This window comes from Zalophus californianus, chromosome 1 (genome assembly GCF_009762305.2).
Source record: "Zalophus californianus isolate mZalCal1 chromosome 1, mZalCal1.pri.v2, whole genome shotgun sequence".
NCBI classification, from domain to species: domain Eukaryota; kingdom Metazoa; phylum Chordata; class Mammalia; order Carnivora; family Otariidae; genus Zalophus; species Zalophus californianus.
This window is the reverse complement of record NC_045595.1, coordinates 12,873,752-12,899,508: the sequence shown is the minus strand read 5'-3', so window position 1 is coordinate 12,899,508 and position 25,757 is coordinate 12,873,752. Positions and strand designations below refer to the sequence as shown.

Below are 25,757 nucleotides of genomic sequence, written 5' to 3'. Positions count from 1 at the left end.
TGAATTGAACTCCCAAGCCCATGTAAGACACAACTTTGGGGAGATGAGGAAAGGGAAGTGGTAAATTAACAAGCCTCTGTTGGGGACAGAAAATAGAGCATACAGGCAAACAGAAAGGGGACATTCCCGAGTCTCTACCCTGTCCTCTGAGCCAGAGGCCTGGAACTGAGGGAGAGTCTCACTCAGGGATTTCTGACCAGAAAGGTGCAGCTGAAGCTTTGGGAACAGATAGAACGTGCAAAAGCAAACATGGAATTTGTGGAATTTTCCATGCGGAAGATAAAGGAACTGTAAAAAAGGCTGTTTTTAGATACAAACTATACAATGAAAAGCTGAACACAAGCGGGATCACTGCAGTGGGGATTCACTGTATAAAATACGAGGAGGCTGTGTGCGGAGACGCTAAGATTTTCAAGATTGGGTTCTAAAGTTGAGAAATGCTGACTGAAGCCAACCCATTCATTTTGTAGGTGAAGAGACAAAGAGACTTGAGGGAGGTCGGGACCTCCAACACGAGAGCCTGCCTGGCCTCACTCCTGCTACTGGGAGACAAGCACCAGGGCCATGCAACCAGAAGATTCCAGTCTTGTTCATTGGGGGGTGTCCTAGCCAGGGCAAGCCCACACTCAATGTCCGTAGGAGGCATGACTTTGGGCTCTGATCACGTGCCCTGGGGCAAGCAAGGCCAAAAGCCACCTTCCATAAGGGCCAGAACATTCTGGAAGTAAAGAAAGAAGTTGTCTCTCTGTGTCCCTCTTTATAATTTATCCAGATTCATCTCCTGAACTAGCTATAAACCCAGCCCCCGCCCCCCCCAGCCCTTCTGGCAGATCCTGGACAAGGATCCCCACAGTTAGGAAAGAGGAGAAATTAATGTGGATTAAAACTACCCAGTGCAAGGTCCTTGACAGAGCCGGGCCCATCAGACGATGAAACGACCCCCCAGCTCAGCTGCCCAAGAGGCCTCCCACTGCTCCTGGATGCCATAAGAGTCTGGAGACTCCAAGACCAGAATAAACCTCAGGAAGGTAGGAGCTGGGACCCTCCAACGGCAAGACACGATGTCCCCACCAGCTCCCACCTCAGACAAAGAGGTGCAGGAGTGGCTTTCCCTTAAAGACCCCTGGCCTATGGAGCACCGGGACACCGGGGCACTGGGGAAAGAAGGGAGAGCACGCCAACTGCCTGCCCCGTGGCTGCGGGCTGCCCTGCCTCTCCCCGGCTGAGCTCACAGCCGCCGGGGGACAGATTTCCTGTATGTCGTTTTACCCATTTAAGTCCAAGGATGCAACTCTGAGGAGGTGGTGACAGCCTAGCACACGCGGGTGTGTGCACACCCACTCCCTCCCCTCTCAAACCCAGTTCCAGGCCCCAGCGAGGTCTGGAGGCTCCTTCCTTGCTCCCTGGGACCCCTGGCTCCAGCCAGCCCTGTCTTAGGAGGAGAGTGGCGTGGTTTTTCAGGTCTGGAATACCAGAATACCAGCCCAGAGGGCACTGGGACTCGCCGGCGGCGGGGGGGGGGGGGGGTTACCCAGCAGCTGGGGGTGAAGTCAGGAAACAGATGAATCGAGAGGAAGGGGGCCCTAAAATCCCATGTGTTGCACCCCAACGTCTGTACCCTTGTCCTTTCCTCTCCCCCTCAGCACCCCCCTGAACTGGCTCTCAGTTCTCGCCATGAGTTTTCTCCCCCTCTCCCATTGCCCCCTTCCCCATTCCGCCGGCCACCACACCAGTGGGTTCGGACCTCCAGAATCTGAACACCCACAGAATCTCAGGCGCCTCTCTCCCCCAGGAGCCATTCCTCTAACCCTTCAATCGAGGGCAGATGCCCCCAGGCCGTCCTGTAACTCTTCCCCCAATCGCACCCCGGCTGTCCCCCCACCGGCCTTGCCCCATGTCCCCCGCCTGGGCCTCTCAACCCCGCCTCCTTGCCTTTCCCCCTCCCAGCCCCGTTTCCTGCGACCCCCAACTACCACTAAAGCCACGTCCTCTTCAGAGAAGCCGCTCAAAGCCACAAGACCTGCTCCCTCTGCATCCGCAAACCCCCTTACCAGGCCCATTCCATCAACTTTCTCCTTAACCGTCCCGCTCCCACTCTCGTCTCCAGCAACCCCTTCACGACCCCCAAGCTCGTTCCCGCTCCCTCGACCCCAGCCTTAGCGCCTCCCAACATTAACCCTCAGCTCCGTAGCCTACAAGGCAACCCGCCAATGCGAGCTTCGAGAGCAAGCCCCCAACCCGCGGCCGCCGCCACTCACCTGGGCCTCGGCCGCCGCGCGCCGCCGGTCCCGGGCCGGGTCCCCGCCCGGCCGCCCGCCCGACCGCCCACCACTGGTCGGGCCGCTCCGCCCCGCCGCGCCCGCCGCTCCCCCGCGCGCTCCCGCTTCCGGGTTCCGGAGGGGCGGGGCCAGGGCGTGACGCCAGCGCGCAACGGGGCGGAGCGCCGCGAAGACCCGCCCCCTCCTAACAGGCTCCACACGGCCTCCTGCCGCTGGTGGATGAAACCAAGTGTGAGGGGAAGACAGAGAGTCGCGCGCGCAGGGGTCGCGCGCTCCACCCGCAGGCACGCTCCCCGAGGCCAGCGGCCACCCCTCCCATGGCGGCGCAATATGGCCCGGCCCGGGGCGAGGGGGCGGGGACCTGGCCTTGAAGAGCCGGCCTTTGAGCTAAAGGCGGGAAATGGCGGATTCCTCGGGACGCGGGGCTGGGTGAGTTGAAGCGCCACGGGTCTGGATTTTGTGGGGCCGGCGAGTAGACCATGGCCGAGAGCTGGGAGAAGTGGGGCAGCAGAGTTAGGGATTGGGGATTTGACCCCTTAAGGATCCCCCCGAGGGTGCACAGGCGCCGGGAGGCGGGAGGCGGCTTCTGCGCATGCTCGGCAGCCTGTGCGCGGAACTAGACTACAAGTCTCTAGTCAGTTGTGTGGGTGCGGGGCTATCCCTGGCTAGTGGCTTAACCTCTCTGTGCTTTCGCTTTGCTCCGCTGAGAAACGGGGCGAATGACGCCGCCGCTCAACCTTGTAGGCCTCGGGTGAAACTTAAAAGCTCTTAGAACAGTGCGTGGCGCTTGAATGTGATCTGTCGCGATTACAGTTACCATTTTAGAGTGGGCAAGCGCTGGGCCACTAAAGTATCTCCTTTAATCCTCGCAACCCTTCTTTTCTATGCTTTCCCTTCACAGAAGAGATGATAGAGGCTCAGGGAGAGAAGGTCATTTGTCCAGGGTCACACAGAAAGAACAAGAGAGACGGACTTGGACCACTTATCCGGTGCCAGGCATGATTCCTGGCCTGGGTTTGTTTTATTTGTTCACTCGGCCGATGTTTTATTGTGCCAGTGCAAATTGACGTTTAATAGACCAGCTGAAATCACTTGTGTTTTCTCCAGGGTCCATTACGCTGTGAGATTGCCATTACCCTCTCCCGAGGTTTGGGGGGAGGTACCTGAGGCTGGCACAGGTGTGGTGAACCCCCCCCCCATCTCGTTGGACTCCGGAGCCCTGGATTAGACCCCATAGGGAATCCGTGCTCTGTCCCTTGCCAGCCCTGAGACTTGCCAGGGATGAGCTGTTCAAACACTCAGGTCCTCGTCGGAAAACAAGGATAAAGCAGACCAGGGGGGAGGTACTTGTAGGGTTGGGAGGGTTCTGTGAAGGAGCAGAGCTGCTGGCACCCAGTGAGCATTATTTGGTTGGTTGCTTCTCCCCACTGTGGCCCAGCATCCGCTGGGTCTCACTTGGGGTCCTCAGAGCCTGCTGCACAGGAGGTGGCTGCAGTGAGCTGAGCAAGGGGACCACTGCTTTGTGACCAGTGGAGCTTGTGTCCTGATGTCGGCAGGGGTTACAGCGCCCAGGCCCCTGCCCTGCCCCTCAGTCTGCTCCTCTCGAGTTGCTGGTCTCTGTTGGTAGCATCTCCCTTGCCCAGACTGCACACCTGGGAGGCATTCCCAACTCTCCTGCCTCAAGGTTCCCTCTCTCCTATTACATCGAACTTCCATTATTTCTTTCCTTAAATAGGGGTGAAACACATAACAGCATTTTAAAGTGAGCAATCTAATGGCCTTAAGACATTCGTGCTGTGCAACCGCCAGCTCTGTTTGGTTCCAGAACATTTTCATCCACCCAGAAGGAAACTTTGTACCCATATTCAGCCACTCCCCATTCATCCAGCCCTCTGCTCCTGACAATCACAATCTGCTTTTTGTCTTACTTTGCCTGTTCTGGACATTTCAGATACATGGAATCGTATAATATGTGTCCTTATGTGTCTGTTTTCTTTCATGCAGGACAATTTTTTAAAGAGATTTTATTTATTTTTTTAGGTAAACTGTACCTGCAATGTGGGGCTCAGACTTCTGACCCCAAGATCAAGAGTCGCGTGTCCCATGGATGGAGCCAGCCAGATGCCCCTAGGATAATATTTTTTTTTTAAGTTTTTTTTTCTTTAAAGATTTATTTATTTGAGAGCGAGAGCGAGAGAGAGAGAAAGAGAGAGAGAGAGAGAACGAGCAGGGAGAGGGGCAGAGGGAGAGAGTCTCAAGCAGACGCTGCCTCAGGGCTCCATCTCAGGACGCTGAGATCATGACCCAGGCCGAAATCAAGAGTCAGACGCTTAAACGACTGAGCCACCTAGGCACCCCATCCCAGGATAATATTTTTGAGATTCATCCGTCTTAGCATGTAGCAGTACTTTGCTTCTTTTTAGGGCTGAATAACACTCAGGGTTTGTTATTTCTTGGCAGGAACATACAGCTCACAAAGCTGAAAATATCTGTTGTCTGGTCCTTTACAGAGAAAGATTGCCATTAGGTAGGCTGAGCCCTTAAGCTGGAAAGTCAGAACTCTGCCAGCGAAGCCAAAGGGCTGATCAGTGCCTATTTCAGCATCATTCTCCTCTGCCCTTGTGCCCTTGGCCTTGTTGCTCCCTGTCCCTGAATGTCCTTCCCCATGTACCTGAGCAAACGGGGCTTTGTCTCTCATCTCCCCTCACCTCTTTACCTGTCTGGGGCACTCTTCACATTGCCTGACAGGAAAACACTGTGAGGCAATGTGAAGGGAAGCTCCTCTCAGGGAAGGAGCTCCATCTCTTGTTCACCAGGTATCACCAGGAGCGTATAGTAGGTACAGAAATACCTGATGCATTAATGAACCCCTGACTTAAGTGGAGATCTCTGGGGCTTGGCAAACCTGCTTGCTCTTCTCACTCTTGGACCCTTCTCAATTTCAGCCAGGCAGGGGCTCTGTGTCTCTGTTCCAGTCAAGGTGGCCCTGCCTCGCAGACATCAGCGTTTATGGGGAGAGGTGGGGGGATGCTGGGACTGAGTTGTCCCCAGTCTCCTCGCTGCCTTCCCTGAGCTTAGCCAACTACGTAACCATGTCAACAAGACCCCTGTCTCCCTCTTCTAGGAAACCTTCCACGGGGGGTCCCGGTACTCCCAGTGGTGCTAAGATGAAAGGAAGAAGAACACAAGGTGAGCAAAGTTGGAATCCAGCTTACGATCCAGTTTCAGTAAGTGTTTTGGGGGAAGAAAAAAACCAGGCCAGAGCAGGGGAGCTAGGCTTTATTTCCTTCTAGTCACACCTTTGGGGATTCCGAGTCTGGTCACCCAGCCCTGCAGCCAGGGGTGTGGCAGGACCTGGGGGAGGTCATCCAGGGCAGCAGTGGGCCCTTCCAGCAGTGGGGGTCACAGGCTGTGCCCAGGACTCACCACTAGGAAGTGTGGGTGAGGAGAGCCAGAGCTGAATTCATTAGCAAACCCTGGAGTCTCAGTTTTCTTCTCTGGAAGCACCTCAGGGGTGCCCATGCATGTGGTGTCCCCCTGTGGGTCTGGAGTCACTGTTCACAGCCTCCCTTGACTCTTGGCAATGCCACTTTGGGCAGTGGACTCAAGGATCTCCCTCCTTGGAGCTCAAGCCTCTGATAAAAAGAATTATTTTCTTCAAGTATGCTGCATGCCAGTGCGTGTCTTCGAGAACTTAGAGCAGAATTCTGGTTCTAAGTGACTGGAGGTTCATCCATGACAGCATTGCTTGATGATCTTGTTTATAACCTCTATTGTGTTTACAAGTGGTCTAGTTCTTGAACACAAATTAAATCCTTCATCGTAACATTGCTTCTCTGGAAAATCCACTACTGTTCAAAACAAATATGTACATCCCGGTTTCTGGAAACTTGAAACTGCTTTTCAGCTGTCCAGGGAACCCCAGGCCTCGGGATCCTTCCAGAGGAGCAAAACCCTTTGCTGATGGTATTAGGCTGAAAGCAGGATCGTTTCCTGTGCTTGGAAATGGGGGTGTTCTTTGCCCTGATCCCTCGCTGGACATCCAGTGGCAGACCCTTGGTGTGTCTTTTCTCCCCTGGACACCACCTGGTCTTGGTCTTGACCCTTAAGTGCCTCCTGCCTGATTGTCTGAGTCCACTCACCCTGCAGGCATGGCTCTTCCTTGCCTGGGGCTCACTCAGGGCAACGACTAGCTCCTTGTCCAGCTCCATGCTCCCCATTAACTATGGATGCACCTCCTTCCACTCAGGATTGTGGCTGCACCCCCAGCCCCAGTGAAAGGTGAAATCCTGGCATGAAGATCCAGTTGAAATCACCATGTCACTTAACCAAATTGTCAAGCTGTGTGACATTAACCATGTCTTCTTCCTGGGTCTCTTCATTAAAAAGGGAAAGCCCTAAGCTCTAGAGGTACCTAGAAAAAGTGTAGAATTGTGCACTGGATGCATGGCTGAGCACCTAACTCCCTGCTGGGTGGTGGACCGTAGTCGCAAACAAAACAGACAAAAGTCCTGGCCCTCACGGTGCCTGGAATGGAAAGAGTGGGGGCCGTGAGGGGAGAGGGAGGCCCCTTGGGGATGTGAGACCTGTGAGGTGCCTGGAGGTGCTCAGGCTTCACCAGCTCATGGACCTGCAAGGGAGCCCATTCTCAGCCACCAGCGGGGTGGCCAGCCTGGAGGACACAGGATGTTCCAGGGAGGAGGGTTCCAGCAAGTGCTGTGTTCAGGATGTGAATGAGAATGAGTTGGTGGGCTTTGGAGCAGGGAGATCTTGGTGGTCTTGTGGAAAGGAGTTTCTTTGGTGCAGTGGTGATCGTGAGAGCCAGACCGGACAGGAGTGGGGTTCAGGAGAGAGTAGAGGAAGACGAGCCACCATTGTCAAGGGGAGTGGAGAAGTAGGGGGAGAAGGTATAGTTGGGAGGAAAAGAACAGGAAGATCGATGGAGAGGAACTGGGGGAGGGGGTTTGCCAGGGCAGTGGCAATGAGGTGAGGGCTGGGCTCTACCCCAAAGCACAGAGTTCCCTCCACATGGTGGGGCCAGGATATGGCCCTGAACTTGGGAGGCTGCTAGATGCTGAGGTGGGAGGGTCTCCTGGGGCTGCTTCTGTCTTCATGGTGAAGTAGTAGCTGGTCACTAGCTAACTGGAGGGGACCCAGTATGGGGGAAGTGGGAGGAGAACATACAAGGGAGCGTCTGGGAGGGGGGTTGGGGAACAGAGCAGAGGACTGTGGGTGATCACTGGGGCCATTGTGAGAAACCCCCTTCCTGCGAGGCAGGCATGGAATGGGGGGGGGGACCTGGGGCTGGGCTATCACCAAGGTATGTGATCTTGGCGTTGAGCATGTTTCCTGAGTCCTGAGCTAGGTAAGGAGGTAAAGAGGCATGAAAGGCTCATATCATGAGTAGGTCATACACAGACTCAGGTGAAGTGAAGGAAGGGGTGGTTGGGGTCCTGACTGCAGGGAGTGAGTTGGGAAGGGAGGAGGAGGCGGCGGCAAATAGGCGCCCCCCTGTGGAAGGTCTTTTATCCTGGCCCTGCCCTGCCCCTGAATCCACTTTCTGCTTTGAGCATATTCCCTTAACGTTCCTGCGACCCTCTGGGGCTCTGTCCTTAGCCTAGGGACTTATAAACCGTAGGTATCCCACATGTTCTCGCATACAGTAGGTGTCCCATACATGCTCGAGGACGCTGAAGCATAGGATCTGAGAGGAGCAAGGGGGAGCAGCTCCCCTGTTCCTGCTGTTGATCAGGGAGGGGGCATAGTACCTGGCTCTTGATAGGGGGGTGGGGGGTGGTCTTCACACTCCACCACTGTAGTCTTGTTATAAACCAACAGTGTGTCCCCCACAGGTGGAAGAGTGGTTGAGTCCCGATACTTGCAGTACGAGAAGAAAACCACCAAAAAGGTAACAACGTTGGTTTGAATGTTCTGAATGGAGTTCCGTCGGACTTGGAATTCTGACCCAAGTCCCACGGGCCGGGCACAGCATGGTCCTGAATCCCTTTTGCAAAGACATGATCTCTATTGAAACCTGAGATTGTTCCTTTCAACCCGATAATTCCTTTCTGGATTCTGTCCTGAAGCAGTTCTGTTGGGTGCCCAGCACACGGTCCCTGGCCTTGGCTGGCATTTAAAAAACACAGGGTTTTAAAGAAGGACTATGGGGAAAAAAAACGAAGGGTCTGAATCACCCAGTGTTAGAGGCAGAGTTTAGTGAACTATCTGCAGCCACATCACGAAAATCATGCAGCCGTTGAAAATGATGGGATGGGGACACCTGGGTGGCTCACTTGGTTGGGCGTCTGCCTTCGGCTGGTGTCACAATCTCAGGGTCCTGGGATCGAGCCCCGCGTCAGGCTCCCTGATCAGTGAGGAGCCTGCTTCTCCTGCTGCTGCTCCCCCTGCTTGTGTTCGCGCGTGCTCTCTCTCTGACAAATAAATAAAAATCTTAAAAAAAAAAAAAAGCTGTGACTAGAAAGTAGAAAATAAACTTAAAAAAAAAAAATGATGAGATGAAGCACTTAACGACACATGCATTGTGTGGTGTTTAACGGAAACGCTCAGTAGGTGCACCCAGTTACATATCTTGTTTGATTGTGTGCATACTTAGAATGTGGGGAGGTTGTGTTATTCCTTCCATTTTCTAAATTTGGTTTATGGTAAAATTCAGTGAACTGTTAATTTCTGCTCCCTACTTTTTACTCTGGTAGGGTGGAATGGTAGGTTCTTAATAAGGTGACTTAAGGGGCACTTGGCTGGCTCAGTCAGAAGAGCATGCTGCTCTTGATCTTGGGGTCGTGAGTCTGAGCCCCACGTTGGGTGTAGAGATTACTTAATAAGCAAACAAATAAATGAATAAACTTTAAAAAATAGTAATGTGACTTAAGATCCAACTTGAGGAGAAAGGAAACCTTTTCACAAACTGGTATCACTTCTTGGGAGTGATTGGTTGTTTTCAATGGAATTAATTTTTTAAGTTTTTTAATAATTTTTGTTTTTTAGAGCGCACTTGAGGGGGCAGCGGGGGAGGTAGAGCGAGAGAGAGAATCTTATGCAGGCTCCACACCCTACGCAGGGCTCCATCTCACGACCCTGAGATCATGACCTGAGCCTAAGTCATTAGTCGGATGCTTAACTGACTGAGCCACCCAGGTGCCCCTGGACTTTTTTTTTTTTAGGGAAGTTTTAGGTTCACAGCAAAATTGAGTGGAAGGTACAGAGATTTCCCATATAACCCCTGCCCCCCGCCACACAGCCCCCCCCCACTATCAACATCTCCAACCAGAGAGGTGCACTTGGACATTTGAGGAAGCTGCACTGACACATCACCCAGAGTCTGTGTTTTACTTTTTTTGTTTCTGGTTTTTCTTTAAATTCACGTGATTTACTTTGTTGAACTGATTTTCAACAAAAGATCACAGTCCGTGCCTCCTCTAATTTTAGTGTTGCCTTGTAAACTTGTTTACGAGCACCCCTCTGTGTCTGCATGCTCTAGTATTTTCGATCCCTACGACCTTGTCCGATTTTTGTTTTTCCCATCTCTTAAGGTAGAATTTACATAGAGTAAGTGTTGCTCTTTAGCATACAGTTCTGCGAGTTTTGACAAACTCATCCTGTCACAGACCCACCACAGTCAAGATACGGAATAGTCACCCCCAAGATCCCTTGGCTCTCCACTGAAGCCGGCCCCACCCCATCCCAGCAGTTACCTGATTTCTGTCCCTTTAGCTTTGCCTTTCCAGAAGGTCATTAAAAAGGTGTCACACAGGATGCAGCCTCTTGCATCTGACTTCTTTCACATAAAGGAAAGGAGGTCCCACCCTGTGGTTGCCTGTCACAGTTAGTGCCCGTTCCTTCTGGTGGCTGAGGAATATTCCACAGTGTGAGTGGGCCATAGTGTGCTTAGCCATTTGCCAGTGAAGGACATTTGGTCTGATTCTCTGTTTTGGCAGTGGTGATCAAAGCCACCCTAAACGTTCTCGTGTGGGATTCTATGTAGACATGCTCTCATTTCTCCCAGGAGAGGAACTGTAGGGTAAGTGTAGTTTTGACTGACTTGTAGGAAACTGTGCAGCTATTACCCAGAATGGCTGCAGCTCTTGACGTTCCCACCAGCCACAGAGGAGAGCTGGGTGGCTTAGTTGTTAGGCGTCTGCCTTCGGCTCAGGTCATGATCCCAGGGTCCTGGTCTGCTTCTCCCTCTCCCACTCCCCCTGCTTGTGTGCACTCTCTCGCTGTCTCTCTCTGTCAAATAACTAAATAAAAATCTTAAAAAAAAAAAAAAAAAGACTGAAGCCATTCTAGTGGATGAGAAGTGGTATCTTGTTGTGGTTTTAATTTACATTTCCATAACAACTAGTGATCTTGAGTACCTTTTCATGTGCTTATTGGCCAGTCCTGTATCTTTGGGGATGTGTTCTTTAAAATCTTTTGCCCTTTTTTTTTTTTTTTTTTAAGATTTTATTTATTTGACAGAGAGAGAGACAACAAGAGAGGGAATACAAGCAGGGGGAGTCGGAGAAGGAGAAGCAGGCCTCCTGCTGAGCAGGGAGCCCGATGCGGGGCTCGATCCCAGGGCCCTGGGATCAGGACCTGAGCCAAAGGCAGACCTTAATGACTGAGCCACCCAGGTGCCCCTCTTTTGCCATTTTTTAATTGGGTTATGGGTTTCCTCACTGTTGAGTTTTGAGAGCTTTTTATATATCCTGGATACCAGTCATTTATGGTGATTTTCAAATATTTTCTCCCGGTGGCGACACTTCTTTTAAGTGTCTTGGGAGGAGCAGAAGTGCTCAACTTACGGATTTCTGCTTTTATGGATTGTGCTCTTGGTGTCTTATCTGAGAAATCTTTGCCTAACTCAAGATCACAAAGATTTTCTCCCATGTTTTCTTCTATGGTTTTTATAGTTCTTTTATAGTTTTAGATTTTACATTTAGGTCTGTGATCCATTTTGAATTAATTTTTATATCTGGTGTGATGATGGAATTGAAGTTCATTTTTAAGTGTATGGATGTCCTCTGTGCCAGCACCATTGTTGAAATGACTTTCCTTTCCCTGTCATATTATCTCATCACCTTCGTTGAAAAGCAGTTGACCTTTTTTTATGCATTGCTTCTGGACTCCATTTTTTCCATTGTTCTGTGTGTCTGTCCTTAGGCCCGTCACACGCTGCGAAGATTACTGTAGCTTTATAGTCTTGAAATCAGGTAGTATGAATTCTCCCACTCCATTCTTTTCCAAAACTGGCTGTCATAGTTCCTTTGCTTTTCTTTCTTTTTTTTTTTTTCCTTAGAATGAGAGGAAGCGCGCGCACATGCGAGCTGGGAGGGGCAGAGGGAGAAGGAGGAGAGATAATTTTTTTTTTTTTTAAGATTTTATTATTTGAGAGAGAAATGAGCATGAGAGAGTATGAGCAGGAAGGGGGAGAGGAGCAGAGGGAGAGGGAGAAACAGATTCCCCCCTGTGCAGGGAGCCCGGCAACTCTAGACTCCACCCCAGGACCCCAGGTCATGGATCATGACCCAAGCTGAAGGTAGATGCTTAACCGACTGAGCCACCCAGGTGCCTCAGGAGAGAGAATTTTAAGCAGGTTCCACGCTCAGTGCAGAGCTTGATGCAGGGCTTGATCTCATGATCCTGAGATCATGACCCGTTCTTTTAATTTTCTGTATGATTTAGACTTAGCTTGCCATTTTCTACCAAAATTTCTACTGGGGTTTTGAATGTATAGAATCTTTGCATCGGTTTAGGGAGAATATCCTAAAAACACCAGGCCTTTCAATCTATGAACATGGTACATGTATCCATTTAGTTGGTCATGTTGGATTTCTGTCATCAGCATTTTGTAGTGTCCAGCGTATAGATCTTCCCTATATTTTTTTAGGTTTATACTTAAGTATTTGTTGTTTTTAAATGCTAATATACATGATACTGTCTTTTTTTCTTTTTTATTGATGAAGACATTTTGTAATTGAGGTATGATCAACATACAACAATATATTTCAGACATATAACATAGTGTTTCAGGATTTGTATATGTTGCAAAATTATCACCACAGTGAGTCTAGTTAACACCTAACACCATACATAGTTTTGTTTTTTCCTTGCTGAGAGCTTTCACATGGTACTATCTTTGAATTTCACTTTCCAGAGTTGTTCATTGCTAGAAATGTGATCTTTTTTTTTTTTATGGTGAATTTCTTTTTTTTTTAAATTTTTTATTGTTATGTTAATCACCATATATTACATAATTTGTTTTGGTGTACTGTTCCCTGATTCATTGTTTGTTCATAACACCCAGTGCTCCATGCAGAATGTGCCCTCCTCAATACCCATCACCAGGCCAACCCATCCCCCCACCCTCCTCCCCTCCAGAAACCTCAGTTTGTTTTTCAGAGTCCATCATCTCTCCTGGTTCGTCTCCCCCTCTGACTTACTCCCCTTCATTCTTCCTCTCCTGCTATCTTCTTCTTTTTCTTTTTTCTTAAAATATGTTGCGTTATTTGTTTCAGAAGTACAGATCTGTGATTCAACAGTCTTACACAATTCACAGCGCTCACCGTAGCACATATCTTCCCCAATGTCCATCACCCAGCCACCCCATCCCTCCCACCCCCGACCACTCCAGCAACCCTCAGTTTGTTCCTGAGATTAAGAATTCCTCATATCAGTGAGGTCATATGATACATGTCTTTCTCTGATTGACTTAGAAATGTGATCTTTTTATATTGACCCTGTATCCTCCAGTCTTGCTAAACTCACTAATTTGGTTTTTTAAAGATTTTATTTATTTATTTATTTATTTAAGGAGTGCGTGCATGCATGCACACAAGTGAAGGCGAGGGGCAGAGGGAAAGGGAGAGAGAGACTCTCAGGTGTACTCTGCTGAGCACCGAGCTCCAAGCAGGGCTTGATCTCACAACCCTGAGATCATGACCTGAGCCGAAATCAAGAATGGAATGCTTAACTGACTGAACCACCCAGGCGCCTCTTACTAGTTTTAGTAGCATTTGGGATTTTCTTTGTAAATCATGTAAGAAGAGAGTTTTATTTTTTCCTTTTCAACCTGTTTGCCTTTTATTTCTTATTCTGAGACCTCCAGTAGGAGGTTGAATAGGAGTGTTGTCTACATATTAAAATATTCTTGCTCTTTATGAGGTTTTGTTTCTGCTTATATGTTACTATTATTATAATGGCTTGCTAGCTCCATGCATTGCTTGTTTTTTTTAATAAATTTTAAAGATTGATACTTGTACAAAAACTTTTTCTTGATGACCAAAGTAATATGTTCCCTGCAAGTACTATAAAGTATACAGAAAATCAGTTGGAATCTGCATTGTCAGATAATCACTGGCAAACATTTTGGTGGTTCCCTATGTTCTATGCATGTGAGGATATCTTTTGATTAATTCGTTCTACATGTTTGTAATTAAATGTCAGAACTTTAAGTCTATCCCTGGCCTCAAAGTAATAGCCGATGCAAACTGCACAGGCCATGAAGGGGTCCCTTCTCATGAAGGGGAGGTGTCTTGTCCCCTGAATCCTGAATGTCATGTGTTCTTCTAACAGCCTTCTGCAGCAGATGCATTAAAGACCAGTGGGAAGATGCCAGAAGGGGGAAGGAAACTCCAACTGCTCCGGAAGAGCAAAGGTGTGTAAAGATGGAGGGAGGTTGTGAAACAGCTCTGAAGCTCAGCGAGTGATGAACATGGTGGTGAATTTTGTTTTCAAGTATGCTAAGGTGAAACTCCCTCTTTCTTTCTAGGAAGTGTCAGAAGAAGGAGCTAGTTAAAGAATGTCCGTGTAAGGACAGATCTGAGGCATGTGGGGAGCTTAAGGGGGATGGCAAGGCGAGAGGGCAGGTTACTTCCGGAGCAGCCATGATCGTGCTTCCTTGATTGTGCGTCCCATTTCCTGGGTGGTACTCTGTTGAGAGCAGGACTCAGCGTGTGAGGCTTCATCTTCCTACCTCTCACCACCTTGGGTTAGGTCTTCCTCGGAATGGTTTCCCCTTAATTGTTCTAGAAGCTGTCACCAAAGTGATATGCAAAATTTGGGAGTTTTTCTGATTGTAGACATATGTGTGTGTGGTAAAGCAAAAAACAACAACAAAAAACAGAAAATGTAGACGAGGAGGGTGGACACTCACTCATGAGCTGCCACTTCGATCATTACTGTGTATTTGGTGTTCAGTTGTAGTCAGTGTGCTCTTCCTAGAAATCTGGGAAGGCCCCTCCCCAGAGTAGCACTCCATCCAGCTCCTCACATGCCCACTTCTCCAGCAACACTGGGTAGCTCTTTTGCATGAAAGCAGTTCACAAAAAGCAAAACTTTCTTGTCCCACACCTCCTTGTTCAAAATGGCAACAACTGTGAGTCTCATAGGAAAAATTAAGTACAGTGGACCGTTGAACAACATGGGTCTGAACTGCATGGATCTATTAATATGTGGGTTTTTTTACAGTACGGCACTGTAAATGTATTTTCTCTTATGATTTCCTTAACGTTTCCTTTTTTTTTTTTTAGTTTGTTATAAGAGTACAGTTTATAGGATATGTAACATGTAAAATATATGTTAATTGACTTTATGTTCTCAGTAGGGACTCCAATCAATTGGAGACTGTTAGTCGGGGGATTGGAAAGTTTTTGATCGTGGTTTAGATGTTTGCAGCAGCATCTGTGCTGCTCCTTGACCTAGGTGTGACTGAGAAGTGGCTCATGGAGCTGGGGTTGACTTTGTAGTCTTTCCTTATGCGGTTGGGTTGGGGGCCACATGTCAAGCCGGGAAAGCTGGTGTTCAGCCCAGAGGGATCTGAAGTTGGGTCAGCCACATTTTAAAATCAGGGTTCTCACCCGCAGGCGATTCAGACTTAGAAATGTCTGGACATTTTTGGTTGTTGTGAGGGGTGGGGGAGGTACGCCACTTGAGTCTGATGGGTGGAGGCCGGGGATGCTCCTCAGCAGCCTGCCACAGCCAGCACAGCCCCGTCCCAGAGAGTGATGCAGCTCCGGATGTCAGTAGCGTCAGAGCTGAGAAACCCTAATTTAAACAACCACCAGAATTGAGATGGAACCACCAGAGACTGCTTGATTGAGTTCCATTGTATAGCTCAGTAGGAAATTACTTTTCTCGATGGAAACACTGTACATGCGCATGACGGAACATCTGACCCGTGCAAAAGCGATAGCAATAAAAAAAAAGTCCTGTTTCCCACCTCAGATTTCCGTCCTCCTACCCAGGAGGTCAACAGACTCCTGTTTATCTAGAATTTTTCAAAAATTCGGACGAAGGGTGCCATACCGTACACATTACCGTGGTGTCGCTCTATTTATTTCCACATACTCATTTTCTCAACTGCATTGGCATTCATTAAATCACTTGCTGTTTCTTTGCTAACATGACAGAGTATTTTGCATGCCATCTGTTTGTTTTGCGGCCCGCTGGAGCCCTGGCTTGGTTTAAGCCCACCGTACCCCATTGCCCATTTCAGGTGGCGTCAGGCATAACTTCACATGGTTAAGTAGAGGGTAAAGATGAAGGGAACTGCCAGGGAAGATGAACAGTCCAGAAGCTGCTGGAAAAAGAAGGGAAAAGCTGAGGGAAGAACAGGTACATGGTGTGTATCAGACTTCTATCCAGAACATAGCATTTTTTATTAAGCTAAGCAGCAAGGCATATTTGCATCTCTGGGTTAGAGAGCCTGCGTCACTTGTCTGCTTCTACTCTGAAATATATTCACCTTGCTGGCTGGGCGTTTGGCAGAGGTGCTTCAGCCTTCTGTCCCGCTCACCTCCCAAGACGCTGACTTTTTGGAAGCAAGTAGTAGTGTTCCACAGAGTTACCTGCTTGTCGGGGTAGGTGTGCAGTGCCTTGCAGACTGTGCTGACCTCTGGGGATTCTCACTGGGTCCACAGACAGCAGTGGAATTGGGAAGGGTGACCTGCAGTCCACGTTGCTGGAAGGGCATGGCACCGCCCCGCCGGACCTGGACCTCTCAGCCATCAACGGTAAATCATTCACCTTGGCCCCCCCTCACTGCCCCCCGCTTTTCCCCAGGCGGGGCTTGCGGTGTGTCTTGGCGGGCTGCCGAAGCGTGCTCTGAGTTCTCACCCTCAAAATACTTTCTTGATCTTAGACAAAAGTATGGTTAGAAAGACTCTGCAATTAGAAAAAACGATGTCTAAGAAGACTGAGTCATCGTCATTTTCTTCTTCACAGAGAAAGAGCCCGGTAAGTGTCCGAAATGAAAGGGAAGCTGTGGAATTAGAGACGCCTGATATTAGCTTCTGCCCTGTGCACATGCCGTGCAAGGCTCAAGGCTCTAAGATGGAACAAGCCAGCCACGCGTTCTAGGACAAACCCAAGACCACGCGCGTCTTCAGAATATACATAGAGTTTAAGTTGCCCCAAATACATGTACAGGAGTCGTTACTAAGGCGAGATCATGTGAACAACAGTGCCTCGTTTGCTGATGCTGTGCTAGGAAAAGCACTAGGCCAGGCCCTGGGTCCCGGGGCAGGACAGCTGGGCTGGGGTCTTGCTGGGGTCAGAGGCCCGCGTCCTGGCTCCAGTGTGGCACTGATTGGATGGGTACCCCCCAGCTGACCCTGGACCAGCCAGCCACAGTAGGGGGCCGGACCATCCCCTTTCTTCTCATGGGGCGCCCAAGAAGACTAAAGGAGAAAATAGAAACAGCGGGTTGATACACAGGAGAGAATCATCAAACCACTGAATTAAGTAAAGTTCATAAAGGTTCGGCTTCTGCCCCTCCGGGGGAGAGAGCTAGGTTTATACCAATTCACTGGCAACCAAAAATGTCTTTTTCTCCTCCTCAAGGACCTGTCGGAGGCAATGGAAATGATGGAATCCCAAACGTTGCTCCTGACCCTGCTGACCGTAAAGGTGAAGACAGAACCTTGCTGGCGTGTGACGTGGGTGGGAGGGCGGCCTTTGTCAGCCGCAGGGGTGGAGTGCCCGCTGGTCTGAGTTCCTGTTGTGCACTTCACAGATGGAGAACGGTCTCGCTCTGTTCGAACAAAAGGCAGAGAGGAACTTATTAATAATGTGTAAAGAGAAGGAGAAGCTACAGAAGAAGGCCCACGAGCTGAAGCGCAAACATCTCCTCACTCAGAGGAAGCGGGAACTAGCAGACGTCCTTGACGCTCAGGTCTCTGCGCTGCGTGTCCCGGGAGGGGGTGCGGTGCGCCCGGCAGGGCAGTCAGAGGGAGTTCTGGCGGGAGGTGTCCCTGCCGCCTGGGTGTTGGTATGTGACAGTCTGTAAGAGGATGAGGCTGTAATGTCAAGTACTGAGCAGCCAGAGGGACCTGCCCCTTCCATGCACGCATGCACATATTCTTCAGGCCCCCTGAGGCTTGTGCTCAGCGACCCCACGGACCAGGGTGCTGGTGGGGGATGCTGTCTTGGCACCGCGTGGTCAGCGTTGGGACAAGAGCCGACCCCTGGCACCTGGAGAGGGCCCATCAGGAGATGGGGGCGGGTCCTCCAAGCGTGCGAGGGTACTAGGGCTGCTGTAACAAGTACCCCGGGGCCGGGCGGCTTAAACGATGGCACGGGATTCTCTCACGGTTCTGGAGGCAGGACATCTGAGACCAAGAGGTTAGCGCATGTGGTGTCTTACCAGGGCCAGGAAAGAAGGCTTTGTCTTCGGCCTCTGTCCTTGGCCTCTAGAGGGCCATCTCCTCCCTGCGTCCCTTCACTTGGCATTCTCCCTGTGTGCTTCTCTGTCTCCAGACCTGGCTCACTTGAACCTGAAGTTGGTTACTTCTGTAAAGACTCTGTCTCCAAGTCAGGTCATATTCTGAGGTGCTGGGGGTTGGGACATCCACAGAGGAATTTGGGGAGACATGATTCAACCCATTAATACCCAGTGTGTGTGTGTGTGTGTGTGTGTGTGTGTGTGTGTGTGTGTGTGTGTGTGTGTGTGTTAGAGAGAATGACATCCACAGAGAATTTGGGGAGACATGATTCAACCCATTAATAACCCAGTGTGTGTGTGTGTGTGTGTGTGTGTGTGTGTTGTGTGTGTGTGTGTGTGTGTGTGTTAGAGAGAGAGAATGACATCCACAGAGGAATTTGGGGAGACATGATTCAACCCATTAATAACCCAGTGTGTGTGTGTGTGTGTGTGTGTGTGTGTGTGTGTGTGTGTGTGTGTTAGAGAGAGAGAATGACATCCACAGAGGAATTTGGGGAGACATGATTCAACCCATTAATAACCCAGTGTGTGTGTGTGTGTGTGTGTGTGTGTGTGTGTGTGTGTGTGTGTGTTAGAGAGAGAGAATGACATCCACAGAGGAATTTGGGGAGACATGATTCAACCCATTAATAACCCAGTGTGTGTGTGTGTTAGAATGACATCCACAGAGGAATTTGGGGAGACATGATTCAACCCATTAATACCCAGTGTGTGTGTGTGTGTGTGTGTGTGTGTGTGTGCGCGTGTGTGTGTGAGAGAGAGAGAGAGAGAGAGAGAGAGAATGCCCTGCGGCCCAGCCCTGGACTAAGAGCAGGTCTCTGTCCTCATGGAACTTAGAGTGGAAGGAAAAGAAAAGATAAGTGAACAAATATGTCCTTACAGGCCCACATGAGGACCCTAACAGCATGTACAAGGGGAAAGGGGGGGGGGTCTTACGAGGGGCAGGCCTTTCGGCTCAGTGCTCTGAAGCAGGAGGGCCCAGCTCTCTTGGGTCCAGTGTGATCCCCCTTGAGGGCCTGGCCCTGGAATGTTCTGGAAGCCATGTTCCTAGTGAAGGGGCCTGGGCCACCCTGCTATCAGCTGGGCTCTTGGAAGGCAGTTGGGAGTGAGGGGAGAGCCCCCCATACCCACGGAACCCTCCTGGAGGATTCCTTAGGAGATCCTGAAAGCACAGCGCTGTATTTTCACCTCACAGGTACTGTGAACTTCCCGAGTGCATGACTGGGTCTTGTCTCATAAACCTCTTTCACTCCTGCGTGCAGATCGAAATGCTCAGCCCCTATGAGGCTGTGGCCGAACGCTTTAAGGAGCAGTACAAGACATTCGCCACGGCCCTGGACACCACGAGGCACGAGCTTCCCGTGAAATCGGTCCACCTGGACGGGGACGGGCAGAGTTTCTTAGGTAGGAAATGGGGCGGCTGCCGGGCAAGGGGCAGATCCAGCGTGAGTCGGTGCTTCTTGTGTGCCAGCCACCTTTATCCATCTGTGTCACATCACAGCCTCCTCTGAGGTAGATGGTGCATCCCTTATCAAATGGCAGAGGACAAGGGAGGCTGGCAAGGCTGCGGTTTGTCTGGGGTCACGCTCTGAGTAAGGACCATGCTGGGATTTTAAGCCAGGTCTGTCTGTGGACCGGCCCAGTAATTTCCAGCCCTGCTGAAAGACACTCCTGGGGAGCAGCTGCACTCCCCCGAAGGGGGTCTCTTCAGAGATGCTGATCTTGACCCCATCCAGCTTTCTTTTTCCTTTTCAAGATTTTATTTTTAAGTAATCTCTACACCCATCGTGAGGCTCAAAGTCGCAAACTCAAGATCAAGAGTCACACACTCCAGCGACTGAGCCAGCCAGGCGCCTCAATCCCGTCCTGCCCACTACACAGAGCCGTGGGATCCCCCTCTTGCATAGGGTTCCCACCTAATCCTTCACGGGAAGAAATCAGCAAGCATGCTTGATCTTAAAACTCTCTTTAGAGGAAGTATCTTCCCAAAGCAAGTTTTCAGTCGCCCTAGTGTCTGGTTATTTCCAGGCAGGGCCCTCATGAGCCATCTACATACGTCTAGTTTGAGGCTGATGTAGTAAAGCATCGCCACCTAAAATCAGGTGGACAGTCCCTGCAGAACTTTCCACAAACGCAGTTCAGGATCACAAAGGCTGTTGTTGTATTGGCAATCTCAGGGATGATTTCTGACCCACCTCTTCCCAGTACGGTTAAGTATGGGAATCACATGGAGTCTTGAAGAATGAGCCTTGTGGAGCGATTACCTGCGTGCAGGCGTCCAGTTTTATAGTGACAGCAGTCAGCTGCACACCTGCGACTCTTGGACTCCGTCCCTGACAAGTGCCATAGGTGGTGGCTAGGAGTTGGGATCAGGGAGCGGAGGAACGTCCCACGGCTTCTATAATTAATGACAGACTGGGTAGCTCAAAACACCAGAAGTTTATTCCCTTCAGTTCAGGAGTCCCGCAGTCCAAAATCAGGGTGTCAGCAGCGGTGGACCTTTCTGGAGGCTCTGAGGGAATATGTGTTCTGTGCCTCTCTCCCGGCTCCTGGTGTTGCTCCCCGTTCTTGGCATTGCTTGGCCGGTGGTGGCGTCACTCCAGTCTGCCTGTGTCTTCACACGGCCTTGCCCTTGAGCGCTGCCGCTTCCGAATTGCCCTCTTCTCAGAAGGATGCCAGGTCACAGACCTCACTGTAACCCAGTGATGTCGACAAAGACTCCACTCCACGTCCAGTAAGGTCACGTTCGCAGGTACTTGAGATTAGGTCCTGACCATGTCTTTGTGGGAGGAGGCAGTGGAGGCCAGAACGAGGAGTAGAAGAGAATGGGTGTTTGTGGAAGAACCCTTATAATGTTCTCAGAATGTTACGGTGTCCACTTGTCACGCATCGTGTGTTTAGGCGTGGCACGTGCTGGAAGTGGAGAGCTGCTGGTGTCCTTAGATGCAGGCCATACTCTCAGGGGTGAGGGGTACAGAGCTGCCAGGAACGCGGAGTGGGAACCACGGGCTTGTTTTTAAGCTGCTCGCAGGACAGACTTCCTTGGCCTTTTGCATTGGTTTCTGTTGAGGACGTCGAAGTGGCCTTCCAGGCCCGTTCCAGCGACTGTCGGGCTGATGGACATGCCTGATCCATGGTCTCAGGCCTCTGTGGGCTCCAGCACAGGGGCATAGAGGTGGTACCAGCACATGAAGGTTGTCTTCCACGACTCTCTCTGCCTTTGAGCTCTTCACGATTCCAGCATAACACGCAGGCATTCCAGGGAACAAGAAAAATCCAGTCAGCTGCCCAGCTTGCGCATCCCTTGCTTGGGGCACCATGAAACCCTCGGCTGACCGTCCCTTTCTCCCTCCAGACAATTTGCAGCGGGAGTTGATGACCACATGCCATCTGCTGGAAGAACTGGGGATCGGCAGTTTAGAAGAAAACGTGAAAGCTCTGGACCTGCTGAGCGAACTCAAGGAAACAACCCAAAAGAAGGATCTGGAGCTCCGAAGGTATTGCAGGAAAAATTTGACGTTGGGAGCGGTGGGTCGTGCTCCAGGGAGGGGGCAGCTCTGGTGTTTTCAGAGGCTGGGGGTGCAGGGGTCCGCTGCGGCAGGGAGAGGGGCCTGGACAAAGCACCTTGAACTCCGCCCAAACCCCCGTGTCTGTTCTCAAGCAGCCACGATAGAAAGGGGGCTCTAGCGTCACCCGTCCTGTACTTGCCCAGAGTCAAAGCACTTCCGGTGCCCTTGGATGGGTCTGCTCGTGCTTGAAACGTCTCCTGGGGTAAGGGCTTGGGGTGATCTTCTTGGAACTTGTTATTGGAAGTATAATTACATCTAGAAAAGGCATGGATCCTAACAGTTTAGTTGATGGGTTTCACGAACGTGTGCCCTAGGGAAGCAGCCCCCAGGCCGCAGTGCACCCCACAGCGCGCTCCCCCCAGAAAGCCCCCTCGACACCATTCTCAGTGCTGAAGCTTTCCCCTGTTTTTTTTTTTTTTTTTTTTTACCGTGGGGCTTTCCTCCTCATCTTCCCTAAAAGAATCTCATTTTGTTCTCCTTCGTAATGCTGAATGTGCTTCCTGAAATATCTAAAGCATTTGAAAGTTACTCGTAGAAAAGAGCTGCCGCCTACTATGACGTTTCCTTCTGTGTGCGCCCTCAGATGAGCTCAGCGTGCCTCAGAGGTTCCAGATTACAAGGGTCCCACGTTCGGCTGGCCAGACACGCTCCTTCAGGGTGTGTTTCCCCGCCGCCACTTACACTGTGTGAGGGCCACCCGTCCATTCATGGCATGGTTCCTGACGCGGTGTGGGTGTTCCCTAAACGTTTGGTGAATGAACGAACATTCCCTCGCGCCCGCCGGGTGCTGTTCTTGCAGGGCCTCTCTGAGTTCTGCTCAGGTTCGTTCTGTCCTTGGTTGTCTGCGCTGTCCCAGGAGCACACAGGAAGCAGCCCCCTTCCCCACATCGCAGCTGCGAAGGCCGCAGCCCCCCCCGGTTCTCTCTGGCTCCTGAGCACAGAGGGCGAAAAGGCTTCATCCATCCTGTCGTTTCTGCAGGAGCTTCGCCCAGGTGCTGGAACTCTCTGCCGAGGCAAGTAAAGAGGCGGCCTTAATCAACCAAGAGGTCTGGGAAGAAGCCCAGGGCCTGGAGGCCCCCAGCCGGTGGTACTTCAGCCAAGAAGGCGCCTGTGGGGAGGCCCCCGGAGAGGTCGGGACGCCACTCCTGTTGGGCGCCGGTGAGCCACATGCGGTGTGAGTCTACACGCAAGCTGTGTTCCACCCTCACAAGTGGGGACCTCCTTGCAAACCGCCAGGAAGAAAGCCCATCCCCTCCCCCTGGATCAGGGCATACGTGTGCCATGGTGGCGCGTGTGTGACACTCTGGGAACTCAAGCACTTTAGACACTAGTTTGGCAATGTAGCTGTTTTTGTATGAGCGTATCACTTGATATGTAAAGAATAAAACTTGTGCATTTGAGCCTCGGTTGCTATGTCAGGGACCAGGAGAAGGCTCGTGTTGTTTTAAGTTTTTCTGAACAGCCGCTCCTAAGCCTTGGGACCTCTGAGACATTGTGAGTGTTTCACTTGCATGGGGATTTCATGTTCTTTAGGTACGGGGTGCTTGTCCCTTTACTTTCCTTCAGCAAGTTCGGAGTTGGCCCTCCGGTGGAAGCTCTCTACCCAGTCCAGAGTCCCAGTGCTGTTGCCGGAGGCGCTGACAGGCTCTGGTCTACACCCCATGCCCAGTATGGCACAGAGTATCAGCCCTCCAGCTTCTGTCTACACTGCATGGGTTCCGGCCATCTGGGTGCTTCCCAGGTAGCGTGCCTGCATTGACGTTGGCTGGTTACCGTTTACAAGCCTGTGTGACCGCACTGGGTACAGGAACGTTCCCCAGAGAGGCGCGGTATCCGTTGACATGCGTCTGAGTAAAGAGACGCAGCCACTGTTGCTAAGGCCACTCAAACACGCAGGGCTGTTCTTGTCCAGCTTCTGCCTTCGCTCCGCCGGCCCTTGCACTCCTCACCGGGCCTCCCCAGCAGGTTTGGATTGACAGTTGCGGGCAGGGGAAGTGCTCCCTAGGGAGACGCAATAGTCGTGCCCACAAAACAGGCACTAATGGCCACCAGCTCTTCCCGTCAAGCCTGTGGGAACGTTCCAGTCTCTGTCCACACTTCACCCATAATCCTGTCAGCCCGCACATTGCTGGTCTCTGCGTCCGTTCACAGCCGGTTCTGGGGCTTCCCACGGAGCTCCTGGATCAGAGTTCCAGAGACTTCTCTCCCACCCCTGACCACTTTGTCCCCCATTCGTGTGTGGAAAGCGTTGGGTCTACCAGGGGGACACCCAGGAACCCTGGTCCTGTCGTCAATAGTTACCTGCACTCACCAGCCCACTTACCGCCCCTCAGGCCCTGTCTCCCCCGGTTTTCAACAGCCAGGGTTTCCAAGGCCCATCGCAGTTTCCTATTGAGCTGTTCCTCTGCGGAGGGGAGCTCTCGGCTGGTTGTTGGGCATCATGGGCTATCAGTATGTGTCCCGGTCTGAGGGAATGGGACTCGGGTCCACACGGTTGCAGGTTCCGCTGCGGTTCCTTGACAGCACTCTGGGCGTCTGCGTGTACCACCAGGTAACCAAAGCCTGTTCAGAATCCCAGTCTGTTCCCACCAGGGAGCCTGCCACGGAGCTATCTGCAGGCTCTGTCTCTCGCGTGGGCAGACAGAACAGTTCTTGTAGGCATTTTGTGCCGCCGTGGGTGCGAGGGGGCCTTGTCAAGATTCAGCACATTTCTATGTTGCTACAGAACCCCCACGTCCACTCGTGTGCCCAGGGGGCCACCCGGAGTGAGGACCCTGGGCCGATTCCAATCCCCTTCCAAACATGGAAGGCATTTCTACTGATGGGCATTGTTGTGTCCTATTTTCATGCCCCCCCTCCAGTTCTCATAGTGATTTCCACAGGGCTGGGCCCCACACGGGCATCCCTTTCGTAGGCCAGCTTTCCAGTGCCATTTGCCTGACTGGCCCGGCCACTGGCCACAACCCCTGAGTCAAAAAACCCAGACAGATGGACTCTTGTTCTGTTCAAGTCTTCCATTACTGCTGAGAAAAGGGTGTGCAGTTCAGCCCACCGGACTGGTTCGTTTTTACGTCCTTTGATGAGGGTGCCGGCCTTCCAAACTGTTGTCCCTTCACCTTGGCACTGCTGTTCATAAGCCAAGCAGCTCTTTGTCAGTTGAGAGCTGTTTGTAGGGCACTCTTTAAGTGACAATAGAAGCTGGCAGCTACTCCCACGGCTTCAAAGTCAGTCCCAGGGGAAAAGAGGCTCCCTGCTCATGCGTATCTCCTTTCATTCCCCCCAGTAGCATAGTTGTGCATTGTTATCATCGAAGTCTGGGCATTGCTGTCGCAAATGGAGTGTGTCTCCAACGCCATCAAAAACGTGATGGATATGGCGGCTTTCGAGAATATTTTATAACTTCTAGTTACAGAGACAATCTTAATTAACCAAGAGGTCTGGGAAGAGAACAAGGAGGTCCATTAGTATTTCAAGGGAGAGAGCACCACTGGGAAATCTCGGGGAGAGCTTAAGCACATGCTCCTCTCAGGGGACAACACGCTTCGTGCATCCTGAATCCACACCCAGGCCACACTCACTCACCCAGGTGACGAGCTCCCTGCAAACCGCTAGGGAGTATGCATCCTGTGCCCCTTGCTCAGGGAGGGATTTTCAGTGATAAGATATGTGATATTCAGTAAACAGGATCCCTTTATCCCCTTGTTCTAGGCAGTTTTGTATGATCATTTTGTTTGATATTTTGAAAATAAACCTGTTCTGACTGAAGTCTTGGTTCTTTGTGTACCGGGGACAGCTGAAAGTCACGTCACCATATTGTGACTTACAGTAAAAAATAGTTTGGTCTTCACCTGAGTTCTGGCAGAGCTCCTAAAATCCTTGGAATTTACTAAGTGATGGGAATGGTAAAGGTGTATTTTGCTGTTAATGAGGCGACTTTTGGAAAAACCCTAGGTAACCTAAGGATGGGGAGGACCAACCATGCAGTTAGAGGGGTTGGAACTCTGAGGCCTACCCACCCCCCACCTGATCCCCCCCCTTCATTGTGCCCCCCCCTTCTCCTGGGAGAGGCTGGTGATTGAATTAAGTTGCCAGTGGCCAATGTTTTCATCAGTTATGCCTGTGTCATGAGGCCTCCATAAAAGCCCAAAACAGTAGGGTTCAGAGAGTATCCAGTTGGTGAACTCATGG

General features: G+C 51.0%; 2 protein-coding genes across 12 annotated transcripts in view; one reads left to right on the top strand and one right to left on the bottom strand.

The window, feature by feature from the left end:
- Positions 1-2,348, bottom strand: part of MYO9B (myosin IXB) — an 86,447-nt gene extending 84,099 nt beyond the window's left edge. For all 10 annotated transcript variants that reach the window (XM_035726440.1, XM_035726445.1, XM_035726443.1 and 7 more), the window contains exon 1: positions 2,259-2,348. The gene's annotated coding sequence lies outside the window, so the exon portion shown is untranslated. The remainder of the gene's footprint in view (positions 1-2,258) is intronic.
- A 129-nt stretch (positions 2,349-2,477) lies between these two features.
- HAUS8 (HAUS augmin like complex subunit 8) lies at positions 2,478-25,323 on the top strand. Of its 2 annotated transcripts, none has more exons than XM_027587728.2 (11): positions 2,478-2,708; positions 5,404-5,468; positions 8,132-8,187; positions 13,854-13,935; positions 16,199-16,291; positions 16,420-16,514; positions 17,121-17,186; positions 17,293-17,451; positions 19,263-19,404; positions 21,356-21,497; positions 22,549-25,323. In XM_027587728.2, the coding sequence occupies exons 1-11, from the start codon at positions 2,680-2,682 to the stop codon at positions 22,745-22,747; spliced, it is 1,128 nt and encodes a 375-aa protein (XP_027443529.1). In that variant the 5' UTR covers positions 2,478-2,679; the 3' UTR covers positions 22,748-25,323. The 2 variants fall into 2 exon arrangements, with proteins under 2 accessions (XP_027443529.1, XP_027443530.1); XM_027587729.2 differs by lacking the exon at positions 2,478-2,708 and adding an exon at positions 3,036-3,055.
- The last annotated feature ends 434 nt before the right edge of the window (positions 25,324-25,757 follow it).

What these genes read in the sequence shown, in the direction of transcription:
- HAUS8 (XM_027587728.2), top strand. Translation starts at nt 2,680, where the DNA reads ATGGCGGATTCCTCGGGACGCGGGGCTGG. An exon ending in TCCTCGGGACGCGGGGCTGG is followed by an intron (nt 2,709 to 5,403) that starts GTGAGTTGAAGC and finishes TCCCTCTTCTAG; the next exon opens with GAAACCTTCCACGGGGGGTC. An exon ending in GGACGGGCAGAGTTTCTTAG is followed by an intron (nt 19,405 to 21,355) that starts GTAGGAAATGGG and finishes TTCTCCCTCCAG; the next exon opens with ACAATTTGCAGCGGGAGTTG.